This window comes from Sorex araneus, chromosome 7 (genome assembly GCF_027595985.1).
Source record: "Sorex araneus isolate mSorAra2 chromosome 7, mSorAra2.pri, whole genome shotgun sequence".
Classification (NCBI taxonomy): domain Eukaryota; kingdom Metazoa; phylum Chordata; class Mammalia; order Eulipotyphla; family Soricidae; genus Sorex; species Sorex araneus.
In genome coordinates this window covers 59,215,554-59,229,923 of record NC_073308.1, presented here as the reverse complement: position 1 = coordinate 59,229,923, position 14,370 = coordinate 59,215,554, and the positions used below count along the sequence as shown (strand labels likewise).

The window sequence follows — 14,370 nt, the reverse complement described above, 5'->3', positions numbered from 1 at the left end:
CTGTGCTTTTACAGCTTTCGCTCTCATCCTCCCTCCAGTCCTTAATTTCAACTTTCATCGTCTTTTTTTTTTTCCAGATTACCATCTTGGATGCCAAACGGAGCATGAACATTGGGATATTTCTCAAGCAATTTAAGAAGTAAGATGTTTGCCTGCTTCACAGTCTGCTGCCAGCACGGCAGTCTGTGAGCTTGGCCCCGCAGAGGTGGAGAAGCTGAGAGGAGAGAGTCACTCTCAGCCCTTCAGAGCCTTCTTAGAGCTCGGATGAGTCTGCAAGTCTCTGTTCCTTTCTGCTTCCCTTTCCTCAGAGCACAGACTGGTGGCTGGAGGAACCGGGAGCCTGGCCTGGGGTGGCTGTTCAAGTTGGCCAACATGTAGATTTATCCTTTCGGGTGGCCCTTGAGTTAAACTTGAGTGTTTTATTTGTTTAATGTGGAGGAGCAGTACTGGGCCACACCCAGCTGTGCTCAGGGCTTATCCCGGCTCTGGGCACAGGGAGCAGTCCTGATAGTGCTAGAGGAACCATAAGGGGTGCCAGGGACAAGGTGGGCACCCATGGGGTCAGCGGCACTGTCTCTGCAACTCCTAAACTCGAGTGTTGGAAGGAGAGGGTTCCGCAGGAATGCTAACCAGACCCGAGAGATTCTTTCCCTTCTCTTAAAGAAGACTCCCAGTGATAGTGCCTCCTTTGAGCCTTTCAGGGGGCTCCAGGATGGTTTTCAGGGACCTCCAGTGGGGAGTCAGGACTCCCCCTCCCCATGGCTGTGGGAGTTGTGAGGGCGCCTGGGACGGAGAGGAGAGCGGTGACCCTGGGCCCTCAAACCCGCCTCTTTGCTATTCCAGGTCTCCCCAGTCCATCGTAGAAGACATTCACGAGGGAAAGAGTGAGCACTACGGAGCAGAGACCCTGCGAGAAATCCTGAAGCTCTTGCCGGAGTCGGAGGAGGTAAGGAGTCTAGGTGTGTGGAGCTGCTTCACGCAGTGGGGGCGTCAAAACCCACACAGGGCAGGTCCGCTCTGACCTGCATCCTGCGTTTTCACAAGTCAAAGGAGCACGTGACCCAGTCCCAAGAGACCGAGACTCAAGTGGGGTCTGTGTCCTTCACTGCGGAACCGAGGGTGCTTCTTAACTCGGTGAACTTTACCTGTAAAGGGAGGATAAAGATGCTGATGTCATTGGCTTGCCGAGGGGATTAAACCAGTTACACACCTAGCATGGTACTTGACATATGATATTCAGTACCTCCTGGTGCCTGTGTCTGTCACCAAACCCTGATCCTTGCCTTGGGAAACCCAGATTATTGTATAATTCAGGTGTTTTTGGCTTGATTTGCTTTTTGGGGGGCTACACCTGACTGTGCTCAGACTTTCCTCCCAGCTTCCCCCAAACTTCCCTCCCTGCACTCAGAGATCACTCTTGGCAGTGCTTAGGGGACCATATAGGGGTGCCAAGGATTGGGAACTGGGGTTGGCTGAGTGCAGGCAAATACCTATCCTGCCATACTACCTCTTCAGTCCCCCAGATATTTTTTTTTTTCTCTTTTGGGCCACACCCAGCGATGCTCAGTGGTTACTCCTGGCTTTGCACTCAGGAATTACTCCTGACGGTGCACGGGGAACCATATGGGATGCTGGGAATCAAACCCAGGTCAGCCGCGTGCAAGGCAAATGCCCTACCCGCTTGTGCTATTGCTCCAGTCCCGAATTTTTTTAAAAAGTAAAACAACCACTTTGGCCTAAACTTGAAGATATGGGTAAATGGCTAACAAATGCAATCATTGTAATAGACTCAAACACCTCAAATTGCTGTAACGATAATATCACTGTCTCACTGTCAGTGTCATCCCGTTGCTCAGCAATTTGCTCGAGCGGGCACCAGTAATTTCTCCATTGTGAGACTTGTTACTGTTTTTGGCATATCGAATATGCCACGGTAGCTTGTCAGGCTCTGCCGTGCGGGCGAGATCCTCTCGCTAACTTGCTGGGCTCTTCGAGAGGGGTGGAGGAATCAAACCCGGGTTGGCCATGTGCAAGGCAAATGCCCTATGCGCTGTGCTATCGCTTCAGTGATAATATAGATAATATAGTCTCACAAAATTATATTTGATTGGTTTTCTTTTTCCCTGACAGAACTTTTTTTTTTTCTTTTTGGGTCACACCCAGCGATGCTCAGGGGTCACTCCTGGCTTTGCACTCAGGAATTGCTCCTGGCAGTGCTTGGGGGACCATATGGGATGCCGGGGATTGAACCCGGGTCGGCCGCGTGCAAGGCAAACGCCCTACCCGCTGTGCTATCGCTCCGGCCCCCCGACAGAACTTTTGAATGGTTAAGAATGTGATGGGGAGGGACTGGAGTGATAGCACAGTGGGTAGGGCGTTTGCCTTGCATGCGGCAGACCCGGGTTCGATTCCCAGCATCCCATATGGTCTCCTGAGTACCACCAGGAATGATTCCTGAGTGCAAAGCCAGGAGTAATCCCTGAGCATTGCCGGGTGTGACCCAAAAAGCAAAAAAAAAAAAAAAAAAAAAGAATGTGATGGGGAGGGAGGCTGGATCGATAGTCCAGCGGGTAGGGTGTTTGCCTTGCACGTAGCCAACCTGGGTTCAATTCCCAACATCCCATAATGTTCCCCGAGCACCGCCAGGAGCAATTCCTGGGTGCATGAGCCAGGAGTAACCCCTGTGCATTGTTGGGTGTGACTCAAAAAGCAGAAAAAAAGAAAAAAATATATATAAATAGAATGTGATCGGGAGTTTGGGGGGGTGGGGAGGACAAAACTAGGGAAAATATTACAAAAGTTCCCAGTGTGATATTGTTTTCTATGTCTGATATGGCCCTGGTGAAAATTCAGTAAGAAATTGCATGAATACTTGTGATTTTAATGTCTGATTACCCAGAGTGTTTTAGAAAGAAGTAGAAGTCACCCTTGCTCTGTCGACTGCCCATTCTCCCACCCCGTCTCACGCATGTCCCCAGTCTCACTGCTGCATCGTGACTGCTGTTCCTTGCTTGCGACTGGTAAGGAACATGCAGTGCCAGCCCAAGCGGCCCAGAGGCTCCCCGGCTAGTCCCGGTCTGTCCCCTAACCCACCCTGCTCTCCACCTTAGCTTTCCTCTTTGCAGATCGGTGTCGCTTAGTGCTTGTATCTCCTGGGTTAGGTAAGCAACACTGATAAGCAGAGAACCCAGAGGCAGGTAAGTGACATCAGTGAATTGGTAGCCACTGTCACTGTCACTGTCATCCTATTGCTCATCGATTTGCTCGAGCGGGCACCAGTAACGTCTCTCATTGAGAGACTTATTGTTACTGACTTACTAATTTCAGTAAAGGGTCTTAAAGGGCTGAGGGAGGTACGCAAAATCAGAATTTGCCCTGCATCTTCTACACTGAGCAGTCCTCAATCTTCCTTTCAGGTAAAGCGTGGCTCTTCAGTGGGCAAAGAGACAGGAGAGGGGTTGAAGCACTTGCCCGTGACTGGCCCTGTGTTGATCCCCAGGACCACTCCTGGAGGTGCTTCCCGGGCCTAACTGCTTCAGAGCACAGAGGCAGGAGTAAGCCCTGAGCACTACTATGACCTCCCAAAACAAACACCAGGAAGTAAACGAGCATCCTCCCAACCTCACTTGGGTGGATAGTGTGTCCTTAAACGTCAGGGCTAACACCTGGCTCCGTGGCTGTGGGCTTGTGCCTGGCAGTGCTCAGGGGACCATTTGGTGCTGGGAAATCCAAATCTCTCCAGACCTAAGTAATTTGGATTTTTTAAAGATTGGGGGGCCCGGGACCCACCGGATGTGGCTCTAGTGGCAGAGCGTGTGGCTGGCTATATGAGGCCATGGGTCCGTTCACACAGCCCCTCACGCACTGCTGGGGGTGCTCTTCCCGGCCCCCCAAATGATTTGATTGTTCTAGGAATCAAATCCTGCTTGAACTTTGGACTTGGCTCCCTCTGGCTGCTCTGTTTTCCACTCTCCACTGGCCTGGTGGGTTTTTCACTGAGAATCAAATTTGATCGCGTGGCTGTCTGAGCTCAGGAAAGCGGAATTTCAGACTCTGCTACAGACAGGCGAGGGGGAAGGTGCTGCTGCCTGCCTGGAAGGGGTGGCAGGTTCTGGAGATGGTTGACTTGACTTGGCTCCTAATGTAGAAGATCCAAAGTGATTAAAGATGGCAGAGACTAGGGAAGGTGGGGCAGCAGGGTAGCTGTCAGAGGCTCCTTCTGGAAGATCTCAGTTGAATGTTGTGGGGGGTAGAATTCAAAGGAAGAAAGGCGGCTAAGCAGGCCCACACCACACCATCCCCGCAGCGGGCAGGGCCCGAGAGAGTGCCCTGTGGGGCCGAAGGGGCCCCGTTTTGCAGCCGTCCAGCTTCCTGCTCCAGGGGCAGCCTCAGCTCCGGTCACCCTCTGCCTCCTTGTTTACAGTCCCGACTCTGGGCTCCAGCGTCCCCCACCCAAACACAACCCCTGGGCTTACTTCAGCAGGACCTTGCAGAGTCTGTGCTGGCTGAGGAAGCCCCCTCCGGGCTCATACCCCAAGGGCAGAGAGATAGGACACAGCCAAACTTGGTTCCATCCCCAGCACCTTGTGTGGGCCTCAGAGCCCGCCAGCAGTAATCCCTGAGTGCAGAGTCCTGAGCAACGTCCAACACACACACACACACACACACACACACACACACACACACACACAGCTCCCAGAAAGCCTGTCTGGTGCTCCAGGAGAGCAGAGGGGAGACTTCACCCCACTCCTCCCCTCCCCCAGCAGCGCTGTGTGGGCCGCCCCACCTCCTTTGGAGGAAGGAAGGACAAAGGTTCTCAGAAGAGCCTCCCAGGGCCCCGCCTTGCAGCACCTCTGATGTCAGTGTCCCTGGGACCTGGAAACTGCGGAAACGCCTCTTTCCCGTGTCTGCAGAGGTTACTTGTCTGTGGCCGGCAGCTTGTGCTCCAGGCCAGGCCCTGGTGCATCGTTCTGCTCGCATCCCAGAGGAAACAGGTGGTCCCAGAAATAAAAGCACTTCTGAGTGTTCTTTGTCCTAAAATTAACCCAGAAAGAGAGGGGGGAGACCAGAGGGGAGCGTCGTGGGCCAGGACAGGGAGCCCCTGGGCTGAGATCCGGGGGTGGGGGGCGAGGGGGCAGTGCCTCTGGGCCGGGGACCCGGGGACAGGTTCTGACCTCTCAGGACCCGGATGGAGGGCCCCCTCTGGCTTTCCTAACTCTCCTCTCCCGTGCCGTTGGGAGGGAGGGACAAGGAAAGCCCCGGGGTCTCCTGGCCGTGTGTCTGTTGTGGAAGGGTTCCGGTGCCTGGGCTGTGCGAGTGGAATTACACAGGATCCCGAAGGCCTGCCCTTGGGAATGCAGGAATGTTTGGGAGGAAGCAGGGACTCGGGCCTTGTGTTCTGTGCTGATTCCTGGCTCTGTGCTCAGGATCACTCCTGACGAGGCTCAGAGCAGCCAGGGTTGGAGCCAGGGTCAGCCTTATGCAAAAGCGAGTGCCTTTGAGGCTATGCCGTCTCTCCCAAACTGCTGGTCGGGACAGACACAGGCCCAGCAGGGTCCTAACGAGTCTCCTGGCGCAGTTCGAAAAATGATGCCTGGTGCTTGAGAAATGCTTTTTGATGATGAGAATGCATAATAATTACAGGGTTTGCTCACCTCTCTTTACCTCCCGACCGCCATGAGGACCATAATCCCTCTTAATGAACATAAATCTCATTATCTCGTTATGAAATGGAATTAAGAACGGTATACATGGCATTCAAGTTAAATCCTCGCCCCCCCCCACCTCAGAATCTATAACTATGTTTTGCTCATGATGTAAGTGAAGGTGATGAACTGGTCACAGTTTAGCACATTTCACCAAAGTTGCTCCCGAGTTGACTTAGCGTGATCTGCTCTTTCACGCTCGGCACAGACTGGTGTCACCCAGAGTTTTGTGCGTGTTTCATAGAAGGGCTTCAGCCCTGCTCTGTCCTGTCCACCTCTCGTGGGTGGAGAGATAGGACAGGGGGTTAAGGCACTTGAATTTTAAGTGACTGACCCCAGTTTGCGTCCCCAGAACCACATTTTGTCCCTTGCACATTGCTAGGGGTCACTCTCGAGCACAGAGCCAAGAGTAACCGCTGAATACCACCGAAGGTGACCCAAGCCATTCCTTCCCCCCAAAACTCCAGAAATTCCATCTGCCATGATAGTAATCAAAGCAGAAAATGGTCAGTCCAATCCAGACCCCTAAAAGAAGGTGAAGTCATGCTATTTTGTGAATTGCTAATCTTTTATTTTTTATTTTTTATTTTATTTTATTTTTTTTTTGCTTTTTGGGTCACACCCGGTGATGCACAGGGGTTACTCCTGGCTTTACACTCAGGAATTACTCCCGGCGGTGCTCAGTGGACCATATGGGATGCTGGGAATCGAACCCGGGTCAGCCGCATGCAAGGCAAACGCCCTACCCGCTGTGCTATTGCTCCAGCCCCTGAATCGCTATTCTTTGCCCATTTTATTAATAGTCTTTTCTTGTATTTTGTATATATGCAGTAAAAATATGTATTTTCCACTTTCACTGAGAAATTATTGCCATTGTCCACCACTGCCCTCCCCTCCCAAAAAATAGGGAATCTGAAAAACTGAACATGATATTAGGGTGAACCTCTGTGCTGTTCCATGATTGGTGTCATTATTTGAGATTGTGGATCTTTGCAGATATCCCCTGCTTGGCTTTTGCAATGATCATTTCTTGTATGGTCAGAGTGATAGCACAGCCGGTAGGGCATTTGCCTTGCATGTGGCCGACCCGGGTTTGATTCCTCCGCCCCTCTGGGAGAGCCCGGCAAGCTACCGAGATAGTATCCCACCCTCATGGCAGAGGCTGGCAAGCTACCCATGGCGTATTCGATATGCCAAAAACAGTAACAACAAGTCTCACAATGGAGATGTTACTGGTGCCCACTCGAGCAAATTGATGAACAACGGGATGACAGCAATACAGAATTTCCTGTATGTGAAGAGGCTTTAAAAACAAAGCTATTTTTGTGGGCACCCAATGTATTGAAGGGAAGAGAGGAAACTTTGGAAAGAATCATAGAAAGTAGTTGATGCTTAGTGGACGCCAAGGCAGTCTGCTGTGCGGGTCAGTCCCGAGACTCTACTCGCTGCCCAGTGGACTTGACAGAACACTTTTCCCTGGCTGCGGTCACAGGAGCTTTTGCCCAGCTTTCTGGAAAATGCCTGACTTGTTAGCTGAGAAACTTTGAAAACTTTTGCATAGCCTCCCTCCCTCCTTGCGGGCTGTTTGGCTATAGTCCTCTGTCAGAACTTGGTTTTCTCTCATTTTTTTTTATTGGAGGCGGGAGGGGGGACTGCCTGGGTGATACCCAGGGGTGCTCAGGGACCATATCCAGTGTCTGGGTTCAAACAGGGATGAACTGCATGCAAGTAAGTGCCTTCCCTGTACTATTTCTCAGGTCCCTGTGTATCATTTTGGGGGGTTGGGGCCAGGCTTGGCAGTGCTCAGGGCTCACTCCTGACTAAGCTTGGGGGATCATATGTGCCATCAGAATCAAATGAGGGTTGGTCAAAGTAGTCACATGCGAGGCAAGTGCCTTACCTCCTATTCCATATCTCTGGCCCTCTCTGTTTTAAAGTTCACTTGAGAGAACTTTATCTGTATGACCAATGACTTCATTTTACAAGACTAATAATGTTGGTTATTGTAGACTTCCTGGCCAGTAGGAGTGGACAGCAGAGGGACATAACCTCTTCCCACTTCAGGGCTGTGGGCCCCTCCCAGCTTCCTTCTGTGTGCGTGTGTGGTGTGAGCCTGGGGCCTTGGGCATCTGAGACACTTAAATATCTTTTGGGGAACAGAGAGATAGTATATGGTGAAAGATAGTATATGCTCCCTGGCATCCCATATAGCCATCCCCCAGCACCCCCGGGAGTAATTTTTGAGCACAGAGCCAGGAGTAGCACTGTAGCACTGTCATCCCTATGTTCATCGATTTGCTCAACCGGGCACCAGTAACGTCTCTATTGTGAGACTTGTTACTGTTCTGGCATGTCGAATATGCCACGGGCAGCTTGCCAGGCTCTGCCGTGCGGGCAAGTTACTCTCGGTAGCTTGCCGGGCTCTCTGAGAGGGGCGGAGGAATCGAACATGGGTTGGCCACATGCGAGGCAAACACCCTACCTGCTGTGCCATCACTCCAGTCCAGGAATTATTACTTACAGGAACTATATTAGCCAAAAAGTTTGTTTGTTACTTGTATATACATATACATATACATATACATAAAATTCTGCAAAAATGTCAGAAACTATTAACGGTGATTGCTGATAAAGGAACTTATTTTTCATTGCTAACACAGTGGCAGAGAGAAGTGTTTTCATTGTAAATACATTTTGTACTCTTGAAATTTTTACCTGTATGTACTATGTTTTTTTTTTAATTTCTTAAGGAGTATGAAAACAAGGAAAATTGAAAAATGCCTAATCAGAGTAAGCGTAACACAGAGCCAGGAGTAATCACTGTTTTTGGATGTGGCCCAAAAACAGAACAAACCAACCCTTTATAGACACGTGACCCTGGGGCTAGGATGCTGCTCAATGATGAAGAGTGGGTTTTACTTGCATAAAGCCCTGGATTCAAGATCCAGCGTGGCTAATAACAATAATGATAATAATAATAATAATAATAATGAGATGATGAAGAAGAAAAGATATCCTACGGTACTTCCTGTCTTCTTCCTACTGTACTTCCTGTCTTCTTCCTGCTGTACTTCCTGTCTTCTTCCTGCTGTACTTCCTGTCTTCTTCCTACTGTACTTCCTGTCTTCTTCCTTGCCTGCCTTGTGGTGAAGACACCTTGACCATTGGTTTTGGATGGTTCAGGCATTTCCTTGTGCTCTGCAGTCGAAGGGCCTGGTGTTTGCAATGGCCCTTCCTGTAACGAGAACGGAGGGGACTTACCTGCAGGTTTTGTATGTGAGCTGGCCCAGAAGCATGTTCTGACCCAGATACTCAAGTCAGACCCATTTTCCCCTCAGAGTCTTCCCTGCCATCATCTTCTTCTTCAAATGATCTCACTCCCAGTTGAAAACCGCCCCCGCACCTTCTCATCGTTCGTGCGACGGTCATGTCTCAGCTTCCCGGAGTCACTCCTCTCCCTGACAGGGATCTGGGCTGTCCCCGCTCTCTGCTTCTGTGGGATTCTCGCAGCTTTTCTCCTGAGGGGGCCGGTGCTTCTTTTCAAGATGGGGCCTTTGAGGCTCTCCTTCCCCTCCTTTTCTCAGGGGGCCATTTTTATTGACTTGAATTTAGCCCCGAAATTCTTTTGTCTGAAAGGAATTTTAAGATGAAATTTAAAATAATGTTACTTTGGAATCCTAAGAATTTGTTTTTCTCTCTCTCACTTGTCTTTTAGATAAAGAAATTAAAATCCTTCAGTGACGACGTGTCCAAGCTGTCGCTGGCGGACTCCTTTCTCCACTATCTAATTCAGGTGCCAAAGTAAGGCTCGGTGCTCCTGTCCTTCGCAGGGTCGGGCTGCCACGGTCAGGACAGCTGACGCCACAGCGTCTCTTTGTTTTTCCAGCTATTTACTTCGGATTGAAGCTATGGTGCTAAAGAAGGAATTTTTACCTTCTTGCTCTGCTCTGTACACAGATATAACAATCCTAAGAACTGCTACAAAAGGTAAGTCCATCCATGATACGCTGTAGTAGGGGTCTTTATGGACTTGGTGACCATTTCGACTATCCATGGCAATCACAGCTGGAAACTTTGGACACACTCTCAGAGGGAAATGGAATTTGGCCAGGACTGGCATTCCAGGGTTCTTTCCTCTTACCTCACTCTAGCTCATTAATTATTGAGCTCATTGACCAGCCAATTAACGAGCATATTATCCTCCTGTGAAAGGTTTCAGACAGCTCATGCTTGGAGTAAACCTCACTGACTGTGGCTCATCCTTGTTCATCTCCTTGCGTCTGTAGTGGATGTGGACTCTGTGTGTGGTGTAGGTAGTGTTTGTGTGTGCCTCTTTGTGGTGGGAGTGTACAGTGAGTGTCCATGAATGGGGTGTGTGGGGAGTGAGTGTGTGTGTGTATGTGTGTGTGTGTGTGTGTGGCATAGTGTCTCTATGTGGCGTGTCTGTAGAATCTGTATGTAGATTGAGTACCTGTGGGGGAGGGGGCGTATGTATATGGTGTGTATAGTCTGTGAGTGTGCGTGGTCTAGTGTGTCTGTGCAGTGTATATGTGATATCTCAGTAGTGTGTATGTGGGAGCATCTATGTGTGTTGCATGTGGGATGTGTGTTTGTGTGTGTGTGTGTGTGTGTGTGTGTGTGTCTGTCTGTGTTTTGGGCATCCAGGACTGACTTTCTAGAAGACTGCTGATGCCTGCCAGCGCTCGGTGACCCTCCCGTCAGCCTGGCTCCTGGTGCTTCTGCTTTGGTGTTTTCCCCTGGCCGCTCCCCTCCAGACACACATTGGTGGGGGGGGGCTGCTTGCCTGTGAGAGGACGAGCCGCTCCTTTCCCTTTCTTTGGGATTTGCTCTTCCCTGTTTCCTTGGGAGCCCCTCCTTGGCCTCACTCTCCGCTCTCACTCCCTCGGGCGGGAGCTTTGCTCTCTGTGCCGCTGCCGAGAAGACAGGTGTGTGCATGTGTGTTTGTTTTCTTCATGGAGGCCGAGGGTTTGGGTGTTCCCTGACCCCCGTCTCCGTCTTTCCTCAGTGCCAGCCCTGTTTCTGCTGGGTTATTTTCTGGATTTTTATTTTATGCGGTAGAGGTTTTTTTTAATTCCTATTTGCTTTTCCGGTTTGGTTGTTCAGGGGATCCCAGAAACCCGGGTAGTGATCAAGTTCAGAGAGGTGACTAAGAATGAAGCCATGTTTTCCTTCTTTCCATAGAGAGAATTTTCCTTTACCGTTTCTTCCCTTACTGAGGTGAGGGCAGCAGCTTTCGAAGGAGGAGCAATTCTGTTCAACTAGAGACAGGAAAATATGTTTTCATATTGAGCAGTGCACACGTGTGAGCACGAGCGTGGTGGAAGTGTTTATCTCACTCCCCTGCGAAAACTGGCCTTCTTAGATAAGATGTTATAGGCAGGGATCCAAATATAAGGTTTTGAGAGCAGTATGCAACTTAATGGCGTCGACTCACTGCAAAAATATGATAGTGACATTACCCCTGCATGCTATACTTTAAAAATCAACCCCTCCTAGTGTTTCAAATACATGAACAATTTTAAATACTGCTTGTTTGCATAGGTGTGTGTGCAAAGATTGTGTGCAGAAGGAGCTAGTTTGCCAATAAATCCCCGTGATGCTCGAGGTCCCTCATTTAAAGGCTTCTCTTTAAGCCTTTAAGACAGTCGAAATGCAAGGTGGAGTTTTGAATAAAATGGAAAGATGCTCTGGGGAACTAGCCCCGAAGGTGGGTGCTTTGCAAGTTATTTACATGTTCCTCCAGTTTGTTTGTTTTTTTTAACTCCTCATAGCTCACAGACTAAGCCACATGTGGCCTTGCTCTTCTCGTTCCCTGAGTTCCGTGGGTGTGGTCTCACTGCCTAGGGACGGATGCGGAAAGACGACGTGGGCTGCACGTGAGAGGCCCAAATGCTATTCTTGCACCCACGAGGTCCCTCCCTGAGCACACAGCTGGGAGTAGCTGCCTGCTCTCTGCTGGCGATGGCCCCCAAATTAAAAACAAACAGAAAAGAATTAAGGGGTGAGGACAAAGAAAGATAGTCCTGAGCTTCATTACGGTATCCATCGGACCTCTGGGTTTTCCACCACTTCGGTGGTCCAGTGACAGCTGGCGCCGTTCAGGATGGGGGACTCCAGCCTGGGGCTGCCGCAGGATGACCCGTGTGGCCTTTTCCCGTCCCTGTCAGCAGTAGAGGTGGGAGCTGGCCTCCCACACACTGGCGCCTGCGCGTGGGAGCCGGCTGCAGGCTCCCTCGGACACGGCTGTGTTCTTGCCCGCAGAGCTGATGTGTTGCGAGGAGCTGCACTCCATCCTGCACCTGGTGCTGCAGGCCGGCAACATCATGAACGCGGTGAGTGGGCTCAGAGCGCGCCTTCGTCCGCAGCTTTGTCTGAAGCTCTCTCTGGACCTTCTCATTCTTGTTCTCCTTTCATTTGCTTTCCTTAGGGAGGATATGCCGGCAATGCCGTAGGATTTAAACTGTCATCTTTGCTCAAATTGGCGGACACCAAAGCCAACAAACCCGGCATGAACCTTTTGCACTTTGTCGCTCAGGTCTGTGGTGGGGCTTAATGGAGGGAGAGAATTGGTTGGGGGGGGGGCGCCTGAGGGGGGGATGGGAGTGGCCGTGGGGTATCAGAGAAGGGTCAGAGCGGGACCAGGTCTAAGAAAGTTGGCAGAAGCACATATACACACGCTTTGCAAATTCCTGAGCTGAGCTGCTCCAGGGGTTAGAGGATTGGTGGGAAGCCCAGGGACTGGGGAAGCCGCTTACCGAGGATTCCAGCCCTAAAGCCGGGGATTTGCGGTGCAGGCTCTCGCCAGGGGGCTGCCAGCTGGTTTGTGGCATTGGGCAGGACCTGCCACGTTTGTTTTGTGTTGAGGACTAGAAGGCAGTGTGGAGGCTGGGCTGGAGAGTGAGATATGGGGGTCACTCGGGTAGCCGTGGGCTTGCGTTGTTTGGGGGAGGGGAGACGAGGGTGGTGGGTTTCCGTGCCTCAGTGCCTTGCATCTGGCCAGTTGCATGCAGAGAGCGGGAGTCAGAGCAATGAGAAGGATCGCCCCATCTCTGTTCCCAGAGAACCAAGGGCTGGGGGTCAAGGAGTGGGACCCGTGTGTAAGATGGGGCCAGTTCTTTACTGGTGGTGCTTAAGCTACACCAGTGGCTTAATCTCGGGGCACCCCATTTCCTGTTTAAAAATCGACAACGGGGCTGTTTTAAAAAGCGATAGTTCAGCGGGCAGGGCACTTGCCTTGCATGTGGCCGACCTGGGTTTGATCCCTGGCATCCCATATGACCATCCATATGGTCATCCCATCTCAGTAACCCCTGAGCATCAATGGGTGTGACCCAAAAAACAAAAAAGAATAAATTTTAAAACAACAATAACAGCAACAGGTGCCAGAGCGATAGTATAGCAGGTAGGACTCTGACCCAGGTTTAATCTCAGGCACCCCATGTGGTGCTCTGAGCAGCACCAGGGGTGATCCCTGAGCGCAGAGCCAGGAGTAAGCCCCAAGCAACTCTAGGTGAGGCCAAAAATATGAAAAAAATTATATATGTGTCTGTGTATATGTATGCATGCATATATGTATAATTATATATGCATGTATACATAGACATAATTTTTAAAAGGGATAATGAGCACTGGAGAGATAGCAGGAGGTAAGGCCCTTGCCTTGCATTCAGCCTCTCCTGTGGCAATCCTGGCTCTATCCTCAGCACCACAAATGGTCCCCGAGCAGGAGTGAACCCTGAGGAATCTTGAGAAGAACCAGGACTAAACCCTGAGTATTGTGGGTGTGGCCCCCAACCCCCACAATAAAAGCTAATAATGATATTAGAAGTGACACTGTTGGGGCTGGAGAGATAGCACAGCAGGTAGGGCGTTTGCCTTGCACACGGCCGACCCGGGTTCAAATCCCAGCATCCCATATGGTCCCCTGAGCACGGCCAGGGGTAATTCCTGAGTGCAGAGCCAGGAGTAACCCCTGTGCATCACCAGGTGTGACCCAAAAAGCAAAAAAAAAAAAAAAGTAAAAAAGAAGTGACACTGTTTTCTAAGATGCGCAATGCCTTGGTCACATGTCCTTGAAAGGCATTTGATTCTTCAGGGAAAGTCTTAATTTCATCCAATTCCCATAGATCCGTCTCTGGAATAGGATCCTCATGACCCCAACAACTCCCTCAGTTCCCTTCCTTTTGTGTCACCCCTCATTGAAGACGCTCCTTTTCTTCCCAAAGTACTATCTCTCTGGCCCCAGACTTGTTGAGGGTGGGGGCAGTTGGGGCAACACCCAGCGGTGATGAGGGATCACTCCTGGCTCTGTGCTCGGGGATCACTCCTGGCAGGGCTCAGAGGACCTTATGTGGTCCTGGGGAATCAAACCCACATGCGCTGCACACAAGGCTATACTGCCTCTCTAGGCACATCTTTCTTTTTGCTCCCCCACCCTTTGTTGTCGCTCTGGTGTGTGTGGTCTGTTATGCATTTGGTCCCCATTCCAGGAATCACACTGTAGAGCCAGCGATGGTATTTGGTGGTGTGGGCCCTCCCACGCGTGGCTTCAGAACACACCACTGTAGTGGTCCCCTACGGAGCCATTGGGCTTTGGGCAATTCCTGCCCAATTTGTGTCTTGAGGTGCTGGGTACACTCGGTCA

The 14,370-nt window shown here is 50.7% G+C and overlaps 1 protein-coding gene across 7 annotated transcripts in view; it reads left to right on the top strand.

Annotated features, from left to right (window-relative positions):
- Window positions 1-14,370, top strand: part of FHDC1 (FH2 domain containing 1) — a 48,478-nt gene that overhangs the window by 17,828 nt on the left and 16,280 nt on the right. For all 7 annotated transcript variants that reach the window (XM_055144809.1, XM_055144812.1, XM_055144808.1 and 4 more), the window contains 6 exons: window positions 78-139; window positions 844-946; window positions 9,421-9,506; window positions 9,592-9,692; window positions 11,988-12,058; window positions 12,154-12,261. In XM_055144809.1, the coding sequence (XP_055000784.1) occupies window positions 78-139; window positions 844-946; window positions 9,421-9,506; window positions 9,592-9,692; window positions 11,988-12,058; window positions 12,154-12,261 (531 nt within the window). The remainder of the gene's footprint in view (window positions 1-77; window positions 140-843; window positions 947-9,420; window positions 9,507-9,591; window positions 9,693-11,987; window positions 12,059-12,153; window positions 12,262-14,370) is intronic.